Source organism: Stegostoma tigrinum, chromosome 39, assembly GCF_030684315.1.
Source record: "Stegostoma tigrinum isolate sSteTig4 chromosome 39, sSteTig4.hap1, whole genome shotgun sequence".
Classification (NCBI taxonomy): Eukaryota; Metazoa; Chordata; class Chondrichthyes; order Orectolobiformes; family Stegostomatidae; genus Stegostoma; species Stegostoma tigrinum.
The window spans coordinates 18,964,788-18,989,215 of NC_081392.1; the positions used below are offsets into that span (position 1 = coordinate 18,964,788).

The 24,428-nt window shown below is 42.2% G+C and overlaps 2 protein-coding genes across 2 annotated transcripts in view; one reads left to right on the forward strand and one right to left on the reverse strand.

Annotated features, from left to right (window-relative positions):
- LOC125447712 (zinc finger protein 541-like) overlaps positions 1-17,562 on the forward strand; it is a 38,155-nt gene extending 20,593 nt beyond the window's left edge. The window contains exons 12-16 of the mRNA XM_048522335.2: positions 2,440-2,515; positions 6,446-6,534; positions 8,872-9,024; positions 10,423-10,607; positions 13,679-17,562. Of these exons, the coding sequence (XP_048378292.2) occupies positions 2,440-2,515; positions 6,446-6,534; positions 8,872-9,024; positions 10,423-10,607; positions 13,679-13,862 (687 nt within the window). The 3' untranslated portion in view covers positions 13,863-17,562. The remainder of the gene's footprint in view (positions 1-2,439; positions 2,516-6,445; positions 6,535-8,871; positions 9,025-10,422; positions 10,608-13,678) is intronic.
- Positions 17,563-17,893: 331 nt separating this feature from the next.
- Positions 17,894-23,364, reverse strand: erh (ERH mRNA splicing and mitosis factor). The gene is made up of 3 exons (XM_048522340.2): positions 23,355-23,364; positions 20,787-20,907; positions 17,894-18,605 (listed from the first exon to the last, which is right to left on the reverse strand). Exons 1-3 carry the CDS (start codon positions 23,362-23,364, stop codon positions 18,503-18,505), a joined length of 234 nt encoding a protein of 77 aa, XP_048378297.2. The 3' UTR covers positions 17,894-18,502.
- Between the last annotated feature and the right edge of the window lie 1,064 nt (positions 23,365-24,428).

Sequence of the window (24,428 nt, forward strand, 5' to 3'; positions counted from 1 at the left end):
ATTTGGACAGGACGTGTATGGTTGTGGACAGGGCAGGTGGAATATTGTGTGAATGAGTGATACGTTATACACTAAGGTATTTATGAATGGTGTGAAATTGGGAAGTGGTTGTATCCAAAGAGACTTGGGTGTCCATAGCATGGGTCACTGAAAGCAAGCATGCAACAGCAGCAGCAAGCAGCTACGGACCCAGATAGTATGCTGGTGTTTATTCAGAATTAAATAGAGGAGTAAAGATGTTTTGCCGAAATTGTGTGGAACTTTGGTGAGGCTGCATCTGGATTATTATGTACAGATTTCATCTCCTTAACTGACGGAGGGTGTACTTGTGATAGAGGGAATGCAACAGAGATTCACCAGACTACTCACTGGTATATGACATGGGATGTGGACATCACTGGTTGTGCCCGTATTTATTGCCTATCCTCAGTTGCCCTTGAAGATGGCAGTAAGCTGCCTTCCTGAATCATTGGAGTGCATGCGTTGTAGATAGACCTACAGTGTTGTTAGGAAGGGAATTCCAAGATTTTCACCCAGCATTACAGAAGGAATGGTGATATATTTTCAAGTCAGGATGGCAAGAGTCTTGGAAGGGAACATGCAGATGGTGTTCCTACATATCTGCTGCCTTTGTCCATCTAGATAGTGATTGTTGTGGGTTTGGAAGGTGCTAAGGAGCTTTGGGGAATTTCTGCAGTGCACCATGTAGATGGTATACTCTGCTGCTACTGAATGTCGATTGTGGAAGGAGGGAGTGAATGTGGATGCGGTCTGTATCAAGTGGACTGCTTTGTGTTGGAGCTCACTTTTCCAGGCAATTGGGAAGTATTCAATGATAAGACACATTGGGGCATTCTGAGGCAGTAATGCCACTGAATGTCAAGGGATGACTTTTGGGGAATGGTTACAGTTCTTTCTTGTTGGATATGGTCATTGTATGGCACTTCTGTGGCACAAACGTAACCTGATTTACAGCAAAATACTGAAGATCTTTGGATCTGTATTCTCTAGAGTTTCAAAGAACAAATGGTAATGTTATTAAAGCTAGGAGAATTCTTGCAAGGTATGACAGTGGATGTAATAGGTGGGATACTTTCTTTAGCTGGAGAGGGGTTGCGGGCAATCTCAGAGTAAGAGACACGGCATTAAAGACTGAGGGTGTTTGAATATTTGAAATTCTCAAGGAATCTGTACAGTGCAGATAAAGGCTATTCGGCCCATTAAGTCTGCAATAACCCACCAAAGAATATTCCAACTATGCTCACATCTCTCCCTGATCCACCTAGCCCACACATCCCAGGGCACTATAGGGCAATTTACATGGCCAGTCCACCTAAGCTGCACATCTTTGGACTGTGGAAGGAAACTGGAGCACCTAGTGGAAACCTGTGCAGGCATGGGGAGAATGTTCAAACTCCACACAGACAGTCACCTGTGGCTGGAGTTGAAGTCAGGTCCATGAGGCAGCAGCAGTAACAACTTTGTCACCTTACTGCTATCTCTCGAGAATTATGGAAATGCAATAATTGAGCGTATTTAGAGTTGAAGTCTCTAGATTCATGGATACTAATACCATCAAGTGATTTGACAATGGTGGGGGAAGAATGTGATAGAGATGGATGATCAGCCATTATCTGTTTGAATAGCGGAGAGAGTTTGATGGGCTAAATGGCTTACTCCTATTTCCTGTGTTCCTGGAAGTCTGGCAGGTAGAGGAGGAAACATATCACATGATATTACTTTCTCATAAGCGCGTTTTAATAGTTTGTGGTCAGTCAAAATAGAGTTAGGACAACTAAGAGATAAAGGAGGTACAATGGAAATATCCATTAGAAATAATCGATCTAGGTACATTGTAACGGGGCACAAATGTTATACACTGATATTGCTACTTGCCACTGCTGGCGACGTGTAAGTGCCGGTGCTGGACTGGGGTGGACGAAGTCAGAAATCACACAACAGCTAGTTCCAGATGCCTCTTTCTCCCTGGATTGCTTACTGAGTCCACAGCAACCTCTCAGCACCCACTTATCCCCTCTCGCTTTTTGGCTGGGGACTGTGTGTCTTTAGGCATGTTCTCACCGTGTCTGCATGTATTTTTTGCTGGATGCTGTGGTGCCTTCAACAGTCCAAAAATGTGCAGGTTAGGTGGACTCAGACATTCTGGACTACAGTTGGCTGAGACTAATTCCTATTGCAGTTTGCTTAAAATCACAATAAAGCCCCTGCTTTGTGTTACACGACAAAATGTGTGGATTTAGAATTCTGTTACAATCAGGAATGACAGCTTGGAAGTAACGTCAGACTTTTATATCAAATTTCTTCACCTGATATTTTAAGTGCATTAACCTTCTTAGAATAGCTTCAGAACAAGTTTATTCAAATGTGTTAATCCAGATTGATCTTATTTCCAGCTCCACTGAATGTTTGTTTTTGTAGGGCGCACTGGATATGTTACTAATGAAAGGTGTAAGGCGAGACGCTTGTCACCCCTTGGGAGATTACCACTACACTGGTAAGAGCGCAGCCACTTACATGCAAGATAGATTGAATGTTCAGGTGGTTCAGTGGCGCCCTTGTTTACAGCACTGAACTCTCTGCCATGGTCGGTGTCAAAACCATTCTCATCTGGTTGGACAAGCTAGTTTGTGCTGCCGTATGGCAAGAGCAAGCCTTTAAATCTTGACTTCAGAAAGCCAGTGTCAGTTAATAAATTAAATAAGTACTTGTTGGAAGGAAAAGTATTTGTAAATGTGTCAGCAGGTCTTATGATTGGGAATAGAGTCCATACATGGACAAAAGAGCTGTCTTCATTGCTTAAGTTTTCATTTCTCACTTTTGAGTTTTCTGATGTTCAGCTCCGCACCCGGCTAGAATTTGTCTCCCTCTGGACTGCTTATAATTGAAAGGGAAGCATTTCAACAGACTTAAAAAGAGAATGTGCTGGAGAACCTCAGTAGATCTGGCAACACCTTTGAAATAGTGGAAAAAATGGGATGGGTGCCCCAGATCAAAAGGCAAAGAGGAATATAATGGTAGTCAAAAAAAGATATAAAGTAGATATTAATGATAGATGTTAAGAACTGAAAATGGGTCAGCTCTGTTGAGAGCAAATCCATGCAAACAAAACACTTGATTGGGGATTTGGAGTATGAAAGAATCAAAATGGAGGACAGAGTTCATTGAATCAAGAATGTGAGACCATGTTAAGTCCTGAAATTTGTAAAGTACCTTAACAGAAAATGAGGTGCTGTTCCTGAAATTTGTGTTGAGCTTTGCTTGAACAGTGCAACAGGCAGAGGACAGAAATGTTAGCATGACAGCAAGATCATTTATTGAAATTACGAGAAACCCAGTCTGCGTTTGTTCTTGCTACTGTAGAGGGGGTCACGTTGTGAGCAACGAAAACAGTAGATTGAAAGAACTACAAGTTAATTGCTACTTCACCAGAGAGGTTTGTTTGGAGCCTTGAATAGTGAGAAGGGCAGTGTTGAAGAAGAGTTCCACCTGTAATTACTGTAATGATAGTTTTAGTGTCAGCTGTTTAAATGTTGGGTGCAAGACTAATTCATCCAAGATTAAAAATATCATAAACCATTTCAATTTAATCTGATTCAGTCTTCTTTACATGTCTTCTCCATGTTGGTGTACAATGCACAGGCATAATTAGCTATCACATCTAAGTGGTTGAGTGATGGTAATGGGTTGAGTTCAGATCTGACCTTGCCCTACATCCATATACTCCACATGTACTATGCAGTTGGGTAGCTAGAAGTAGGAATATTGCCTGATTTTTTTTTTTCTTTCTCTCTCCATCTCTAGCCTTCAACACAAATTGAGCATTAAAACTCAGGCTTTTCTGTTATTTTTTTACTGGCTAATTTGCCACTGAGTGGGTTTAGTCACGGATCTTCCACTTTTAATATAGCAAGGATAAGAATGGAAAGTAACTAAGCTTACTATCTGCCAGCAAGCATCCTGTTTTATATTGGAAGAGACCATTTCAATCTGAGCAGCACCTCTGCTCTCCCTATCTTTGTTTCGAAGCAGTTTCCTCTTCCTTCATTTATAGCCTCAATTTGTAACTTTAAACATTCCCTGGAAATGGCAAACAGACTGTTTCAAGAACACTTGGGCTGGAGTTCCATATCACTGGGTGCTGGAATTACAATGTTTAGGCCAATATTGATCATTCTGTCAATATCACAAAACAGATTATTGTGGGATAATAAAATGTGAGGCTGGATGAACACAGCAGGCCAAGCAGCATCTCAGGAGCACAAAAGCTGACGTTTCGGGCCTAGACCCTTCATCAGAGAGGGGGATGGGGGGAGGGAACTGGAATAAATAGGGAGAGAGGGGGAGGCGGACCGAAGATGGAGAGCAAAGAAGATAGGTGGAGAGGGTGTAGGTGGGGAGGTAGGGAGGGGATAGGTCAGTCCAGGGAAGACGGACAGGTCAAGGAGGTGGGATGAGGTTAGTAGGTAGCTGGGGGTGCGGCTGGGGGTGGGAGGAAGGGATGGGTGAGAGGAAGAACCGGTTAGGGAGGCAGAGACAGGTTGGACTGGTTTTGGGATGCAGTGGGTGGGGGGGGAAGAGCTGGGCTGGTTGTGTGGTGCAGTGGGGGGAGGGGATGAACTGGGCTGGTTTAGGGATGCAGTGGGGGAAGGGGAGATTTTGAAACTGGTGAAGTCCACATTGATACCATATGGCTGCAGGGTTCCCAGGCGGAATATGAGTTGCTGTTCCTGCAACCTTCGGGTGGCATCATTGTGGCAGTGCAGGAGGCCCATGATGGACATGTCATCAAGAGAATGGGAGGGGGAGTGGAAATGGTTTGCGACTGGGAGGTGCAGTTGTTTGTTGCGAACTGAGCGGAGGTGTTCTGCAAAGCGGTCCCCAAGCCTCCGCTTGGTTTCCCCAATGTAGAGAAAGCCGCACCGGGTACAGTGGATGCAGTATACCACATTGGCAGATGTGCAGGTGAACCTCTGCTTAATGTGGAATGTCATCTTGGGGCCTGGGATGGGGGTGAGGGAGGAGGTGTGGGGACAAGTGTAGCATTTCCTGCGGTTGCAGGGGAAGGTGCCGGGTGTGGTGGGGTTGGAGGGCAGTGTGGAGCGAACAAGGGAGTCACGGAGAGAGTGGTCTCTCCGGAAAGCAGACAGGGGTGGGGATGGAAAAATGTCTTGGGTGGTGGGGTCGGATTGTAAATGGCGGAAGTGTCGGAGGATAATGCGTTGTATCCGGAGGTTGGTAGGGTGGTGTGTGAGAACGAGGGGGATCCTCTTGGGGCGGTTGTGGCGGGGGCGGGGTGTGAGGGATGTGTCGCGGGAAATGCGGGAGACGCGGTCAAGGGCGTTCTCAATCACCGTGGGGGGGAAGTTGCGGTCCTTAAAGAACTTGGACATCTGGGATGTGCGGGAGTGGAATGTCTTATCGTGGGAGCAGATGCGGCGGAGGCGGAGGAATTGGGAATAGTGGGGACTTGTTTGATGCATGTTTGCTGCTTCGTTGTTTGCATTTCAACAGTGACTTCACTTGAAAACTAGAAGTACTTCATTGGCTGTAATATGCTTTGGGACATCCTGCAGTCCCGAAAGGAGCCATAGAAATGCAAGTTATTTTACCACGACTTGTCACTCTGGACAGGTGTTTTATGACCACTCTTCAGCACCTTGTTTTAGAACTCTGTTATCCTGTTACTCCATAGCAGTGTGGCAACTTATGGCAATCATCAATAAATAAATGAACCCAGAAACATACAGAGATAGTAGGAACTGCAGATGCTAGACAATCTGAGATAGCACAGTGTAGAGCTGGATGAACACAGCAGGCGAAGCAGCATCAGAGGAGCAGGAAGGCTGACGTTTCAGGTCTAGACTCTTCTTCAGAAAAGACCCTTCTTCTGAAGAAGGGTCTAGGCCTGAAATGTCAGCCTTCCTGCTCCTCTGATCCTGCTTGGCCTGCTGTGTTCACCCACCTCTATACCATGTTATCTAGAAACCATACACCTCTTTTGACTGACAGAGTGAGTGGGAGAGCTTTCTACTTGCATTTGTTGAGATGTTCTTCCATCCCGCCAAGTGACATAGTTCAGCACTAATGTCATTAATAATAGCCAAGCTATTACAAAGATGAAATAGATATATCTTGAATGTTTCAGAAATAAACAGCTAAAAATGAAAGTGACTTTAAGAGATATGTGGTGAGACCAGAAAATGATGCAAAGAACAGGTCAGTCAGTATTTGAAAGAGACTGTTCCATGTAAACATTTCTTGATGGAATATTTTACTGAAATTTAATGAGTTTTCTCTTTCATGTGCCGAATGGCCTGGGATGTAATTCCAGCACATTCTGTACTTTTTTCAGACTTCTGACACTTGCTGTTTTTCGTTTCATCTAATACGTTGTTAATTCTTCAGTGTGTTCTTTTGAATTTAGGTACTGAGAAGTGGACTACTGCAGATAAAAAGTTATTCAACAAAGCTATTTGCCTTTACAACAAGGATTTCTTTCTCATGCAGAAGTTGGTAAGAGATAATTAAATGACAAAACCAGTATGTGAAGTCAATTAAGATGTACCATTCTTCAATCTGTGCGAAATATAGTATATTTAATTTGTGGTGAGCAATTTGTACCTTCACTTTGGGCAGTAAATTGATGGAGCAGGGTGCCTCCCTGTTCTGGATGCTGCTTGTTTTACATTGCCTATGCCATCCGCCTGTTTGTTTTCTAGATTACGCTTCCATCTTGACCTCATTAGTACAGAATACTGGGGTGCTGTCCAAAGTAGTCTTGATCTGGGAAGTTGATATACAGATGAAGTTGGGTCAGCTTTCTTGCTCCTAAGATGCTGCTTGGCCTGCTGTGTTCATCCAGCCCTACACCTTGTTATCTCGGATTCTCTGGCATCTGCAGTTCCTATTATCTCTGATACAATTTTAACCCCACTGTGAAGCCTCTTCTAAGGATGCCTACCCTGAAGAAGATACCCTCCTCCCTCTGGACAAACCTCAGGGGATCTCTCTCCCACTGCAATTCTCTCATAATCTCTTTGGCCTTGAAACTGCTCGACCACATCCTGAAGTCTCTTTGACTTGTCTGTCTCCTCTCCACCTATCTTCTCCTCTCTCCCTATTTATTTCAGAACCCTGTTCCCATCCCCCATTTCTGATGAAGGGTCTAGGCCCAAAATGTCAGCTTTCCTAAGATGCTGCTTTGCCTGCTGTGTTCATCCAGCTCTACACCTTGTTATCTCGAATTCTGCAGCATCTGCAGTTCCTATTATCTCTGATACAATTTTAACCCCACTGCAAAGCCTCTTCTAAGAATGCCTACCCTGAGGAAGTTTTCATCCTGTTGACCTGGACGGGTAGACACTCCAGGACTTGCAGCAAATCCTACTTTGACTGCATTGCATTATCCAGTACTTGAAAGCATTTAATCAGCCAGCGCTGACAGTATATTACTAGTGTTTGATCTATTTATAACATCACTGTGGAATTTACAGGAGTTTATTGGTAGATGATGCAGCCAAAACTGTATATTTTGGTTAGCAGCATGTAGTGGCTGCAATGTAAAAAATATTATAACTCCGCGTAGGAATGTTTTTGTAGTCAGGCATCTCAGGAACCCTTGATAAAACATACACAATTATTTAATCAATTACAGTTCTGTGAATTATTAATAATATTGCATTATTAAGTTCCACTGTAATTTTAGATTGTCGATTCCAGATAGAATTCCCTGCTATATTCTGCAGTTTGCTGCTACCACCTAGTGATAAGAGAAAAAGACTGCAGCTTTTAGGATTTTAAGTGAAGTTTCAAAATGATAGTTGGCCAATGCGATCCAAAGAGTTGCTCTATATTTGTGCAACTTGGATTTGAGTCCTTCGCAGAGAATGAAAGTCTGTATTCAAAAAAAAAGATTTGGACTCAAAAGTCCTTCCAGCTCATCTTTCCATATTCCCATTCCAAGCTGTAACTTTTTCATAAATCAGTCTTTTCTGGCTTACTATCCTGAAGGAACTTGAATGAAATGAGTTAGGAAGGAGACTGTGACCACCTCTGATATCACAGCAGACATTTCACAAAGAGGCCACTGCAAGGAGTGATTAGTGTTTTTCATTCATGAGATGTGGACATCACTGGCCAGGGCAGTATTTATATCCTGTCCCTAATTTGCAAGTCAGTCATTGCCATGGGTCTTGAGTCACACGTAGGCCAGACGGGCTAATGACTGCTGTTGCCTTCCCTGAAGGACATTAGTGAACCAGATGGTTTATTTTCTGACACTCAACAATGGTCATCATTAGACTTTTAATTCAAATTCCACCATCTCCTTTGACTTAAGCGTAGGTCCCCGAACATTAGCTCAGTCTCTGGATTAATAATCTAGTAATATTACCACTTGACCATTGCCTCCCCATTCATATCAATTGAACTATTAGATGTTGCTATTTGGGAGCATCGGTGAATGTTGAGACAGATAAGCTGGTCAGTGTAGGACAGACAATGCATTGTGACATTGTTACAACTGTTCCGTATTAAAAAACCACCAGGTCAGTTTAAAACCCTACAGGTGTTCATGTTCATTCAAGTGTAAGACTACTCAACCTGCTGAGGGATCCCCTTTTAGAGGGATAATTTAAACACTGAGTAATAGGATGCACCCTTGCTAAAGGTTACAGGGCAGATTTTACAAATGACACCTCACTGTGTACTTGAAAGAAATTCTAGAGCTCTGGATACAAAATGTGTGTATGTTTATTGCTCCAAATGAGACTCCCTACTATTAGTACACACTCAGAAAATCAACCCTGACAGAACAGGATTATTGCGTTCATGGGACCTGCTGTTTTACAGATAAAACACAAGACCGTGGCACAGTGTGTCGAATATTACTACACCTGGAAGAAACAGCTAAAGTTTGAGTGGAAGCGAACACACTTGCTTGACGAAGAGAAGATAAAACATGAGGCAGACAGTTCCGGTGATGGAAAAGAAATAAAAAAGCTGGTTAGAAATGCTGCTATTTATGCTCAGGCTAGTGAGGGGACAAGATACAGACAGGTAAGATAGAACCCAACAGCAGTACTACAGGTGACTTGGCCTTTGCTTCCTGTGTGGTTGAGGCAGTTTGCAGAGTGGATGACAAGCTTACCATAGAACTATGGTACATGAGGCCATCGAAGTGGGAGCAGTGAAAAGGAATGAGGTTGTATGAGGAGACAGTCCAGTTGGGGGAAGAGGTACTTTTTCCGTTTGTTGTGACCAGGTGTTCTGAAGGTTGTGTTGCCTGCCCAGTGCCAAGGTTGAGGACACATCATTGTGGCTGGAAAAGGAGAGGGAGAAATAGTGGCATAACTACATAGGGTTGTGTAAGCAAGGGTCTCATATGAGTACCTAGGTAAGAGCTAGGAACTCCAACAGTAGCCAGGAGCTAAAGCAGAGAAAGGAACCTTCATCTAGCGTATCTTAGCTTTGCCCTAGCGATGTATAATTTGGTATTGAGATAAATAGGAAGATGAATGGCTAAAGTAGTGGAGTTGCAAAGAGGAGCTCCGTTTCATGAAGTACTAGCAGAATGAACGGTTGTATTCTTTGGGCAGGCTATACAGGAACTGGGCCGAAACCATCATCCTACTGGAAAGGATAAATAGGATGGTCAATAGAACTGTAATAGAACATGGATGGGCAGGGAGCAAATGCACACAGACCGTTAAAAAATAGATGACAGGTTAGACAGAGGATCTTGATCGGCGCAGGCTTGGAGGGCCGAAGGGCCTGTTCCTGTGCTGTAGGTTTCTTTGTTCTTTGTAATCTACAGGGGCAATATAGTTAATAGTTGGGAAACAAGCAAAAAGAAAGACAGTAGAGTTAACAGAAAGATGGTGAATTATTTGAGTGTTTCTACATCCCAGCCTAGCCACTCGTCTATAGATTTTCAAGCTTTGCATCAGAGTTGGAGTTTATGAACAAAAGGTGGAGACTTCTGTCTATACTGATGGCATCTGCCATTGTTAGATCTCCCCGTCCCTTGAATAATATGCCGCACGCAGGGTGTTTGCAATCTGTTCAAGAGTATGTTAGGAGAGGGAATGTGACCAAACAGTTGATGAATCTACTTTAGGCAGAGCATGATGAAAAAGTGATAGGGACCACTAACACAAGAAACACAGTGGGCAAGTAAAGTGAGAATACTGAGAGAATCTGAAAGTTACTTTAGGTATTAGGCAGGTGAAAGGAATTTGTTTCTAAGACTGACTAGGTGGACTGCAGCATCCTTGTACTCATTTTCTATGCAGCTTGGTCATTTAGTAACAGCAGCTACAAATATAATCTTTGGTTGTAATATTTTCAGAGACAGCTGTGGGTAAATATTTTCAATTCTGCTTTTTCCTTTCTACCCCTCAGTCATTCTTAGCCTCTCAGAGTATGAGCATTCCTTCCCAGACAAGCATGAACAGAGAAAAATTAAAGAAGAAAATCGTACGGTCTAAGCCTAGCCCCTCTCCGTCAGTTCACTGTCAGACAGGAGCCCAAGACAAGAATGAGAAAAAGTTTACCGTGGGAAATTTTCCATGTAGAGAATGCACAAAGTAGGTTGAATTGTGAATGGTGGGGTTTGGGAGAAATTTCAGTCTCCTTTTGCAATGTTATGATTTTTCTGGTTAAACACTATTGAGCTGCACAAGAAGTAACTTCTGTTTATATAAAGCCTGCTTCCACGTCGCTGACACAAAACACTTCACTATTGCTTTCGAATTAGAGTGACTGCTGCGATGTAGGGCAACTGATCTCTGTGCAGCAAATTCCCACAAAAGTAATGAGATACTTAACAGGAATTTTCCAATTACTGTCAGAACAGATCCACCCATCTGGCAGTAATCACAGCAAAAGATGCCCCCTTATTATCTTCAGTTCTCAGATGATTCGATCATAGCTTGCTGTTAAAACCTTGACACAGCACAAGGGCAGTAAAGCAATGGTCGCCTTGTTGCAGAGTTTCTGGGAACACGCTTAAGGACAGCAGTAAACATTGTAAGGTAAGTGTATTGGAACTTTGTAGGAATTATGTAGATTTCAATATTTTCTATTTCTTTTAAACAATTAATGCTATTTATATAAATTAATTGTAAGTGTAATGAATTTTCCATATGTGTCAAAAGATTTACTATCTTTTATTTAATCATTCAGAATGTAGTCAATTCTTTATTTTAGAAATCATTCAATAACATTAACTATTAGAATAAGTGTGGGTGAGATGCAGGTGGCAGGTTGTGGTAAAACAGTGGATATGTGGATGAAAACTGAGGAGTGAAAAGAGGAATCAATTTCAGGAGGAGTCAGAGATTTAGGTGATGAGAGTTAACTTTTGGTGGGGGAGGGAGTTTTTAGGACTGGCCACATTTGGATCAGAGGGTGTTGGGAAGGGCTCCAGGGATCAGTTAGAGTAGATTTCAATCTCTCTAACTTTCTTGGGTCACTATTAAGCTAGGTATGTTGAAACCATCTGAAGTCTCTGACTCTTGGGAGGGAGATTTTTTTTGTGAGAGTTCCAGATGCGCATCAGAGGTTTCAGTTTCCAATAGGTCCCAATGTACAACTCCTACCTGCACTGCTGCAATGACTGTTGTCCTGCTGGAAGATCTGAGCCATATAATGTTCCTCTACATTCTTAGATGAGTACCAAGGAGTTTTGAGTTCACCTTTTGACTCCAAAACCGTAGGTAGCCTTCTGTTTAGAATGTTCTCAGGAAGTTTATATGACTCCACTTTTCCAATCAGCCCCTCTCCTTCCTGGCCTGTAAATCTTCAAGTGCATTTCTCACTTTTCTGCTCCTTTTGTGGTGAAACAGTAAGTCCAAAAACTTGGACAGGAAGACACCAACTTGATTGCTTGAATATTTTCAAGACAGAAACAACAACTTGGACTTGAAGAGTGCCTCTAACGCAGTAAAACCTTCCCAGGGTCTTCACAGTAAGAGTGATTGGACAAAAAAAAATTAGTCATGATGTAACTAATCATGACTCCCACATTTCCCTCCAACAACAGTCATACTCTCCTAAAAGGATAAAACAGATGAAAAACCCTTGGCTAATTAAGGAAAGATTTGGGTGTTCTTGGCAACATGGCCATCAATTCACTGTCTCCTACAGTGAGAGAACATGACCTTGTTTGAGGTTGTGGATATCCACTCTGGTAACCTTACTCTTTGAAATAAAGCAAGAGGATTTTAGGTTCTGCATGCTATGAGTTGATGTTCAGAGGGACTTTTGTGAAGATGTTTAGTCAACAAGTTTTACAGAGTGAAGAACTACTGCAGCTTTCAGCTATGACTGACTCTTCTGCAGGCATTTCTTTTTAGAACTGGGTATAACTTCTGTCTATGAAAGAATGTTCTTGAAGATTGCTATGTGATCAGCATCTGGCTGTGATGGGATCTTGTAGCGTCATGCCACTTCGGCTTCCCTTTTTATCAGTCACAGAGATGTGCAGTATGAAAACAGACCCTTTGGTTGACTTGTTGATCCTGACCAGATATCCTAAATTAATCTAGTCCCTTTTGCCAGCATTTGGACCATATCCCCCTAAACTTTTCCTATTCATGTACCCGTCGAGATGCCGTTTAAATGTTGTAATTGTACTGGTGTACCAATCACTGTGTTCACGATCCTGTCTACCTGTGATTACACTTTCAAGGAACTATGAACCTGCACTCCAAGGTCTCTTGGTTTGGCAGCACTCCCCAGGCCCTTACCATTAAGTGTAAATAATTTGCTCTGATTTGCCTTACCAATATACAGCACCTCACATTTATCTAAATTAAATTCCATCTGCCACTCCTCGGCCCATCTGATCAAGGGCCCGTTATACTCTGAGGTAACCTTCTTGGCTGTCCCCTATACCACCAATTTTGGTGACGTCTGCAAACTTACTAACCATACCTCCTATATTCACATCTAAATTAGCGATATGAATGACAAAAAGCAGTGGGGCCCAGCACTGATCCTTGTGGCACACCGCTGGTCACAGGTCTCCAGTCCGAAAAGCAACTGTCTACGACCACCCTCTGTTTCCTACTTTCAAGGCAGTTCTGTATCCAAATGGCTAATTCTCCCTGAATTCTATGTGATCTAACCTTGCTAACCAGTCTATCATGTAGGACCTTGCCGATCGCCTTATGAAGTCCATACAGATTATGCCCACTGCTCTACCTTCATCAATCGTCTTTGTCACTTCCTCAAAAAACTCATTCAAATTAGTGAGACACGATTTCCCACGCACAGAGCCACACTGACTATTCCTAATCAGTCTTTGCCTTTTCAAATACATGTAAATCCTGTTTCTCAGAATCTCTCTTGACAACTTGCCCATCACTGATGTCAGGCTCACCAGCCAGTTGTTCCCTGGTTTTTCCTACCACCTTTCTTAAATAGTGGTACCATGTCAGTCAACTTCTGGCACTTCACCTGTGGTTGTCGATGATATTTATATCTGTGAGAGGCCCAGCATCACTTCCTTAGCTTCCCACAAATTTATGGGGTACACCTGAATGGCAGAGCTTTTATCATTTATGGTGACAAGTAACCATAATAAGCAGTGTACAAACTAATTAGCCCATCGTATCACAGATATTGATCGGTATCATGCACATGTATATTTCAGAGTGTTTGATAAAGTGAAAAGTCGAAATGCTCACATGAAATGTCACAGGCAGCAGGAGGAGCAGGAGAGACAGGCAGAGATGAAACGGTCCAGGATACGTTTGAAAGCTGAGCCAAAGCAGGAACCAGAGGAGACAGTCCTGGTCGTCACCTCCAACAATATTTCAAACTTTACCACATCATAAAGACATTACCAGCATCTAGCAACTAGCAATAATAGTAGAAGGGAATAGGGGGAGAACAGTGGCCGAGTTTCCAATTGTTCAGAACAGCTGGCACAACAGTGAGCCACATACACTCATGCTGTAAATATCTGATACTAGGTATTTTGATTTGGTTTGTCCAAAGGTGGGACAGCTTGTTAGTCTAAACTGCCTGATGCACAGAGACATGCTGGAGTCTGCAGATGAGGATGATGATTTTGTTTTAAAATTTTTACATTGGACTGCAGTCTTCAAAACGAAAACAGGTCCTGACTTATTTCTTAGGGTAATCTATATGATTTGCAGATAGGGTGGTGTCAGATCTATGCCATCGTACTTATAATAATTGCAGTTAACCACATCTCATTTATAACCTTGTCAAGATAAAGGATGTTCTGTGTTGCCCTATGAACCAATTGATGGATAGTTAGAAACTGGGGATGTGTTGGATTCTAATGTAAAATTCACTGAAATAGAATCAGCAAAACAGTAGAGGCCTGGAGCACATCAAAACAGGCAAAAGTGGAGGTTAAAGGAAAGAAATTCCTTCTCCTAAAATGAAATGGAAAATGATTAAAGTGATGTTAACATAGTGCATTACAGCAGAAACTAACTCCAGATAAACAGGTAATTTTAATCAATCTGCATCTTCAAATTCCATTGGAACTGAAAGACAAGTAGGGAAATCAGTTTGGAGAGTAGGTAAACTGCATGTTAACTGATACCCAGTGCAGTGTCAAAGCTGTAACCATGTGATATAAAAAGGCTTATCTCTGTCTTCCTTGAGTTGAGATCTGCACAGAGAAGGTGAGTAGCTGAGTTACTGGTAAGTTTTGATCAGTGTTTGTAACCAGCTGAAAGAGAAAACAAGTGACTCAGCCTGGGACCTTTCTTTTTGTCCTAAGCTCCTTGCCCCTGCTAGAGGAAAAGGACCTGATCTTCCATTCAAGCACCATGCCTCTCAAGGAAGCTTGTTTTCCCCTCCTTTTAATTGAGGATAAGTTCCCTTTGCTTCTCCTCTCTGGTCTCCATCAGCACACGTGCAATAAAGGCAACCACAAGAGGAAGGGCTGTGGAAACTACCTTAAACTCTGTGTCCAGTGCCACCAGGAGATACACAAGTTTGTTCAGGAGCAAGTCTCCCTTTTGAGAAAAGAGTCTGGGCTTCATTTGGCAGGTACCTTCTCAGCAGTGCGGGACAAGAAAGCTGTATCATGTTACTTCAAAGACACTCATCTAATTGCTGTAACACTGTCAGGTGTTCAGAGTATATGTTCCAGTAGGAATGACTAAATAGTGAGCATGCATAACAGCCAAAACTGTTAATTCTCTCACTCTGAGGTGCCGAGGGTAAGGACAGAATTTCCGTTGTTGCCTTGCCCTGAAATGGTTAATGCTTTTAATCCTCTGCTTTGCATTTTAACAATGGCGATTTTTTTTCACTGCCTGTAGCAATGTGAGTATAATTGCTGCAGTCTTATATTTTGTACTGTATTAAGAAAGATTTTTGCAGTATGTTTTAGCTGTTTTAAGCAGAAATGCTGGGCCAGTGAGAGCCTATGCCCTCTTAGCCCCAAAATTCTGGTCAGCATGAGTCACTTCAAGCAGGAACAGCAAGTGATTTTTAAAATGAGGACAATCACAGATGTCTTTGTCAAATAACTAGGTAGTATTTACAAGGACTATTTTTTTTAAGGTGGCTGGACGTGAAAGGCATCAAACTTTATATGCTAGCATTGGGTATACCTGCAGGAAAGACTCATCATTCAGCCTGCTGAAAACCACTGTGTCATTAATTTTCATTTGGGCAAGATTGCAGTTAACAAAATTATAAATTTCTTTGGAATCATATTACTGTAAGAAATATTTTAACAAGGTGGGTACAGAATTTTCTCCAAGGAGAATTTCTTTTTCAATTTATGGGAGGGAGCATGTACTTCAGATTGAAAGTAACATACATGTTTGAGCTTCCAAGTGCCTGCTACTGCAATTGTCTTAGTGTTTCCTCAGCCCTGTTCATGTCACCTGTGAGGCTACAGAATCTTTCAGATTGCTCTATGCCATAGCCTGGCAACCTAAGAATTCAACAGTCCCAAAATCCATTCAATTCAAAAAAAAAAGTTAGAATGCCAGACACAAAAGCTGACATAGAACCAGTGTTTCATAACTATTCAGCAGATAATGGCCTTCATACCAAGGGACAAATTGAATACTGGTGTGTACAACTGTAGGGCCTGACAACATTCTGTATCTTGGCAAGATGTACGTTACATGCCTACAGCCACAATAGATTTGTATCCCATTAGTCTACACCAGACTAATATGTGGATTTTACTTGTTGAATGGACATTGAGAAGAGAAATGCATTGAACAGCAGAGCAACTACCTCAGTTGTTCTGTTTCACTTTTTTCAGTTTATAATAACGTGGACGGTCTTTTAAAACAAACGTGAAATAAATAGACTCAGGCTCCAAAATGATTCAGAACGTTATTTTAGTTTGACTTTTGATGAGCAATGTGGTAATCCCTCACAAATTTTTCCAAACTTTTTTTGGGGATTAAAAGCCTAAACTTAGACTTTGTTTCACACTTTATCATAACCTGGAAGATATAAAATGGAATAGGTTTTTCTTTACAAATGAGTTATGTTTTTCATTGTACATTGCTGTATATTTTCCTTATGATATAAATCCAAAAGGGAGTTTATAGATTAGTAGGAATGGATGTATTTTTACTTTTGCCTGAAATGCAGTTTCATTTGTATATGATATTTTTGCAAACACTGCATATGCAAGTGTTAATGCATTTCTGATGGAGAAGCTGGTAGGAGGAGGAACAGAATGGAGATATTCTCTTTGATCCAATTACCTCAAATCCTCCTCAGAACAGTGTGCTGCCCCTGTAATTCAGCAGCACGAAGTATTTCAGTTTCATTGACTGGGGACTGTGTGTGCAGGATAGAAATCTGTTAAACAATTAAGTGAAAACCCACCAATGCTGTAAACACAAGGTCCTGTGGCGTTAACTTGCTTTACAAATATGCAGGATTGTTTCAATAAATGCAATGTTGACTGTTGAGAGTTCTGTTTTGGCTTTGGGCATAAGCAGCATGTATAAACATTTAGGGGATACGAAAGTATGCACCTTGCTCTTTTTTAAATACCCCTAAGGAACACAAATTTCTTGACCTATGCAAACCTTATTAGCCATGTCTAAAACCAGAAAACATGAATATATAGTCAGAGGGTATATTATACAGGACAGTATTGAGATTGCAGGTGAAAGGAAGTAACAGGCTGTTATGTATTGACTGAGAGGTTTGAACAGCTTTGTTGTTTGAAGCTATTGATTAAAGTTCTATATTCCCTTGAATTTGCTGCCACAATGGTACACCTCCAAAACAGTAACATCGCTAACTTGAGCAGGACAAAGTAATAACTAACTGCCTACTGTTGTTTTGGAGGTAACAAAGTTGAAGACCATTTCATATTTTCTGGGAGAGTTTAGAGCATGCAGTTTACTCAATTATGACTCCTGGCAGTGACTGCAAGCAGGTGAATGAAAAAAGGAACTTGATCCTCCCCTTAGCTGATACCTAAGCACATTTATAGCTGTGATGCAGGTTGAAGTCTCAATCCAGAACATTCTCAAATGTGGTACTCAAGATTTTCTTGAATTTCAGTCACAGTCTGCTCCCAAAAAGCAGCCAGATTTACACATGATAATGCTCTATCACTCATTAACTTCCTTAATTCTCCTACTCCAGTGAGTATCATTTCTAATGCAAAGCATTCTTTTCACCCTAAAATTGACTTCTCAACCAGATTTTGTCTCCAGGGATCACCAAGTACATTTAACAGGTTGATTGCCTTAAGCGTGCAGAAGGCACACCTGAAAGTACAATTTTTTCCAACCTGTAAAACAAAGTCGATTATTTTGGCTCTGACAAAGCAGCCAATTGATACAGGCAAAGTCAAACAGCAAATATGTAAATGAATATATAAACAAAACAGTTTTCATATTAAAACAAAAATTTAATCTGCAAAACCATAACCTGAAGCAAAAAAAACCTATGGGTAACCAGAACTTTGGTCCTACAGAAACAGCTCTGTAGAAACAACACATCAGACAAGAAGATTAACTTTCTAGAAAAGCGTTTAACCCAAAAAAGCTTTTCTTCTGAGAGAGTCTGTTCGGTCCTCACTGCTCTATAAAATGTACAGGTTGCAAAGAGTGTTGACAAAACCACTCTTCTAAGACAATGTTAGGTTTGAACAGGAGCCTAGTGACAGTATTATGCATAACAAAAGCAGTCAGGTTTGTTCCCGATCAGTGTCTGAATGCAAGATGGGTGTAAGGGCAAGGTTGGTCCTTACATTCCATTCAATGTGGCTTCTGTTTTAAAACACCAAGCATGATTTAATAAAAAGGAGCAAGCTTTCTAATGGGCTTGGGGTGAGGTGGGGTGGGAATCAATTATTTCTACAAAAATACTGAGATCTACAAGCAGCACACTCAAGTGCTCCAAAGATCTGAAGAGGAACATCTGTGAGCTAAAAAAAAAACTGGTGCAATCAATCATTCTCCTTGTAGAGCACTGATCTGCTGATCCAGGACAGCAGTTACTTTCCTGCCTGCTGGGCTTGTCGGCGAAGCAGGATGTAGATCTTCTCCTTGAGCCAATCCTTGTTATAAGGTTGGTAAGTCTGTGTGTCTGCTCGGTATCTGGAGAAACAGAATAACAGGATTGTCTAATCACTTGATCATTCAATATCAAACAGACTTCAACCAAATGGCTCCAGTGTTTTGATACGCATGTTACAATCTTCTCCACAGTCAGCAGCACCCATTTTGCAAACACTGGTGATGGTCCAGCAGTATTATCGCTAAACCTATTAACCCAGAAACTCAGCTAAGTTCTGGGGACCCAGGTTCGAATTCAGATGGATGAATTTGAATTCGGTTAAAACGTCTGGAATTAAGAATCTATTGATGACCATGAATCCATTGTCAATTGCTGGAAAAACCCATATGACTCATGAATGCCCTTTAGGGAAGGAAAATTGCCATCATTTCCTATTCTAGCTTTACAGCTTGACTCCAGATCCACAGCAATGTGGTTGACTGAACTGCCCTCTAGGCAATAAAAATGCTGGACTAGCCAGTGACACGTACATCCTGAATGAATTTTTTAAAAAAAGCATTTTTGCTCCTTGTTTATGCAAAGGATATTTTTCCTTTACTCCTTAGAGTTTTGGACATCACTGGTAAAGCTATTGTTGTCCATCTCTAGGTGCCCTTGAGCAGTGTGACTTGCTCAGCCATTTCAGAAGGTAGTGAAGAGTCAACTAGATTGAGTGTCACACATTGTAGGCCAGACCAGGTAAGGATGGTAGTGACCTGTATGCTACTTAAAAGCTGAATGCAGAAATTCACCAAAGATCCTTGGCATCTTCCAAACACACAACCACTTACATCCAGAAGGATAAAGGCAGCAGATACATAGGAACACCACCATCTACAAGTTTGCCTCCAAGCCACTGACTATCCGACCTGGAAATACATCGCAGTTCCTTCACTGTCACTGGGTCAAAATCTTGGAATTACCTCCCTAAGGGCATTGTGGGTCAACCTAGAGCACATTGTACTGCTGCAGTTCAAGGCAGAAGCTCACCCCCATCTTCTCAATGGGAAACTAAGGATGGGCAATAAATGCTGGGCCAACAGCAATGCCCAATCCCACAAGAGAATAAAAATCCCTTTGCTAAAGTACACTAGTAAACCAGATGAGTTTTTGCAACAACTGAAGGTATTGAGACTAGCTTTATATTCCAGATATATTAATTGATTTCAAATTCCATAAACTTGTGGTGAGTTTTTAAACCCACGCCCAAGGGCTTTTGCATTACTAGCAGAATTCCCTCTAGCTGTGCAGCCACTCAACATTGGCCAGCACACTGGCTTCTACTTGTGAAGCTGCAGCTCAGCACAGATCTTTAAAATCTTGACTGTAGAGAAAATATTTAGAGGCAGTGTAGATAACTTGTCAAGTGACATGACCACTGCAGTGTCACTTCATTATTACACTGAAAAATGTGAACCAGGTTTATATTTAAAACTGGTCTGACATCTAAGGTAGTCAGATTCAAGTATATCTGAATTTACAATCCACAGAATCCCCACAGTACTGAAGCAGGCCTTTCAACACATCGAGTCTACACTGAGCCTGCAAAGACCATCCCACCCAGACCCACCACTCTATCCTGTTTCTTGAACGCTATATTTTCTCTGGCCAATCCACCCTAACCCTCACATCTTCGGACTGTGGTTGGAAACTGAAGCACCCAGAGAAAACAGGGTGAATGAGCAAACTCCACACATTCAGTCACCCAAGGGTAGAATCAAACACAGATCCCTGGCACTGTGATGCAGCAGTGCTAAACACTGGATCACCATGTCACACACAATTAAAATGCTGGTTTATGAGAAAATAATTTGTTGTTTTAAATTAAAATAAAAATATTTTTTGTAATGATAATGCCATTGTGCTTTGGGTGCTTATTAATTGCACAGCTCATTCAAAGTGCTGACCCAGCACAACAATCGAAGTGGTCTCCTCCTGCATTCTAAGGTTCATAAAACAAGTTAGAACAGAATTCCTCGGCTAGTGTCAATGCTGGCAAACAGCCAGGGAGCTGTGAACACTGGCCGACGTGCACAAATTAGAACTAGAATGATCAGAGATGATGTCAGGAATAACTTCACACAAACAATAATGGAAATCTGGGATCCTCCGTCAAAAAATCTGCTCAGGTTGAGGCAGGCATTGTAAAAGTTCCAAATGGGAGACTGATAGATTTAGGTTAAGCTATCAAGGTCAGGTGAAGTAAAAACAATTGCACTTACACAAGGCAGCTGAGGTCAGCAAGGTCATCGATGAAGTCAAAGAGTTGGCTTATGTCATATGTGATAGACGGACTGTTTGGGTTCATTCTCTTTAAATGTTCTTCAAACATTTTGCAGACACCTGAGAAGAAACAAACAAGAGCTCAGTCTAAGCCTCAAAATATGTTAACTTTAGTCTGAAACCTTGTGTATTGGGCATTGATGAACTCAACATATTCAAAAGGAAAAGACAGGGTACTCTGCATTCATGCCTTTTCCCACCCTCCTCGTTGCTCCCAGAACTTCACAGTGCGTCAGAATTAGCAGAACTACCACAATGCATTTGCTAACTTTCTGAAAAGGCAAGTGATTGGGGAGTCTGAAAGGAGGCCACAAGAAAATAAATGAGTGTGGTTGGTAATTGCTGCACAAGAAAGAATCAAATTTGGATAAACCAACATCAATTTGCAATTAACATTGTAAAACAATCCAAGGTGGAACATAGGAGCATTATTTGACAGCATACTGTCAGGAGGTGAGCGAAGTGTTGGTCACGGGTAGGTTTTAAGGAGTATCACAGTCAAATCAGTTGCTCAGTTTCCAACTGCAATATAAACTGATTACATTCAAAGGATTGAAATGCCTCAGCAACCCTGGGACAGGAAGAAAACAAACAAGAAACAGGCTGTACAGCAGATGTTTTCTCAAGGGGGCTATATAGCACAAAAGCTCAGTTTTAGGCAGAGATGTGGAGAATTATTTCTCTCAAGGGATGTGAACCTATGGAATTCACTCCCCTAGGAGTGTGGTGAATGCCCCTGAAGACAATGAATTTGAGGAGATGGGCAGATTTTTAATTAGTAATGGATTAAAGGGTTACTAGGAGTAGGCAGGAAAGTGGAGTTGAGACTGAGATGAAATCAGCCACAATTATATCAGATAGCAGAGCAGACTCAAGGTGCTGAAGGGCCTCCTCCTGCTCTTAATTTTAATGTCCTTAGCCAGGTTCCTATGGTTCTCAATAAAGAACTGTCCCATTGGAATATTTATGGACAAGGGCCTGGGCAAAGGCGATTCGACTGTAGGTCAGTCTGTGCTCAAATGTGCTGACTCAAATTAAGAATGGCGCCCATTGAAAACGTAAACCACAGCAAGAGCTGCCCAGAGAGGAAAGCTGGATAATAAACTGCAAATGCACAGCACTCTGCAGTAAAGCAAAATCCAAGGTGGCTAAGGTAACGAAATGTGGAGCTGGATGAACACAGCAGGCCCAGCAGCATCTCAGGAGCACAAAAGCTGACGTTTCGGGCCTAGACCCTTCATCAGAGAGGGTGATGGGGAGAGGGTTCTGGGATAAATAGGGAGAGAGGGGGAGGCGGACCGAAGATGGAGAAAAGAAGATAGGTGGAGAGGAGAGTATAGGTGGGAGGTAGGGAGGGATAGGTCAGTCCAGGGAAGACGGACAGGTCAAGGAGGTGGGAATGAGTTAGTAGGTAGGAAATGGAGGAGGTGCAGCTTGAGGTGGGAGGAAGGGATGGGTGAGAGGAAGAACAGGTTAGGGAGGCAGAGACAGGGTGGGACTGGTTTTGGGATGCAGTGGGTGGGGGGCAATGAGCTGGGCTGGTTTTGGATGCAGTGGGGGGAGGGAGATTTTGAAGCTTGTGAAGTCCACATTGACACATTGGGCTGCAGGGTTCCCAGGCGGAATATGAGTTGCTGTTCCTGCAACCTTCTGGTGGCATCATTGTGGCACTGCAGGAGGCCCATGATGGACATGTCATCTAAAGAATGGGAGGGGGAGTGAAACGGTTTGCGACTGGGAGGTGCAGTTGTTTATTGCGAACCGAGCGGAGGTGTTCTGCAAAGCGGTCCCCAAGCCTCCGCTTGGTTTCCCCAATGTAGAGGCAGCCACACTGGGTACAATGGATACAGTATACCACATTGGCAGATGTGCAGGTGAACCTCTGCTTAATGTGGAAAGTCATCTTGGGGCCTGGGATAGGGGTGAGGGAGGAGGTGTGGGGGCAAGTGTAGCATTTCCTGCGGTTGCAGGGAAGGAGCCGGGTGTGGTGGGGTTGGAGGGAGTGTGGAGCAAATAAGGGGGTCACGGAGAGAGTGGTCTCTCCGGAAGGCAGACAAGGGTGGGGATGAAAAATGTCTTGGGTGGTGGGGTCATATTGTAGATGGAGGAAGTGTCGGAGGAGGCAAGGTGGCTAAACTATTTTTGCAAGACAGCAAAAACCCAAGCCATGGCCTTATTATAGAGATAACACGGTGTGAAGCTGGATGAACACAGCAGCCAAGCAGCATCAGAGGAGCAGGAAAGCTGACGTTTCGGGTCAGGATCCTTCTGAAGAAGGGTCCCAACCCGAAGTGTCAGCCTTCCTGTTCCTCTGATGCTGCTTGGCCTGCTGTGTTCTTCCAGCTTCACACCGTGTTATCTCAGATTCTCCAGCATTGGCAGTTCCTACTAACTCCATGGCTTTATTATAATTAGAAAATGGGAGAAATCTACTCATCTGTTTGTAATGTTTAATCTCAATGTCTTAACACTTGTGCACTATATTAAGACTGATCCAAGAGTCATACCTCCATACATCATTGACAGATTCATAATCTGCGTAGGTCCTTCCCTCTGGCCGTTTAGTAGGTTGTACCAGGAGAATTGTGTGCGACTAGAACAGAGTAAATAGGAAAGTGACATGAGCTAAAAGCTGTAGGAAAAGCACAAAGTTCTGTGACAGATGCTCAATCATCGGCAGACAAAATGCACCATCCTTTTCTGCATTCCTCTGAAACACAAATTTCCCAAACGTTTCAGATACCCTCCTTTGACAATGTTTTTCACATTGTTGAGACAATTTGAGTAATACACTTTCACAATAGGTTTTTAAAACTGATTACATGTCACTTAAGTTAAACAGTCATTATTAGTCTGGGTATGCTACTTCACTGATGAGCTCAGAGAATCCACCTCACATTAGCTAAATTGCAACAACTGCATTTACATGAAATTTAATTTAAAGTACTAACAGAATGCTTCATGTGTGCAATTATTAAACAGACACACAAAAGGCTGTTAAATCAGGTGACCAAAAACCGGGTAACATGAGGTAATTTTTTAAGGAGCATATAGGAGGAGGGAGCGAGAGAGCCAGAAACTGTGACATGACAGACACGGACAGAATTCCTGAACTTAGGGCTCTGGCCTAATGGCAGAACAACTAAAATTGAGAACAAAAACAAATTGCCAGTGAAACTCAGAAGGTCTGGCAGCATCTAGAAAGACCCAAAAAAAACAATTAAATGTTTCAGGTCCAGGATAGAGAAATGGAAGGCTGAAACCATAAAGGGATTTAAAACAAGAATGACATGTTTAAAGTTTTGAGGCTTTAACAGACTGAAGACAGCAAACTGGTCAATTGTAACAGTTTGGAGGTGGGGTGGGGAGATGAGTGTGTGGAGATTGAGTCTTTTTGGGACTTCTGGAAAGCACTCCCAAAGCTTGTGTTTTTTTAAATGGTGTTGGGAATTGGCATTGATTTTGACGGATAAGTGGGCAATTTTCATAGCTTTCATTTTGATTTGGGATGGATGAAGGATGAATTGAATATCCTAGGGGTTAGTTATCCTGGAGGGAGATAGAGGAGAGTTGGGGCTAGG

What these genes read in the sequence shown, in the direction of transcription:
- erh (XM_048522340.2), bottom strand. An exon ending in GCTGACCTCAGCTGCCTTGT is followed by an intron (nt 18,606 to 20,786) that starts GTAAGTGCAATT and finishes CTGTTTCTCCAG; the next exon opens with ATACCGAGCAGACACACAGA.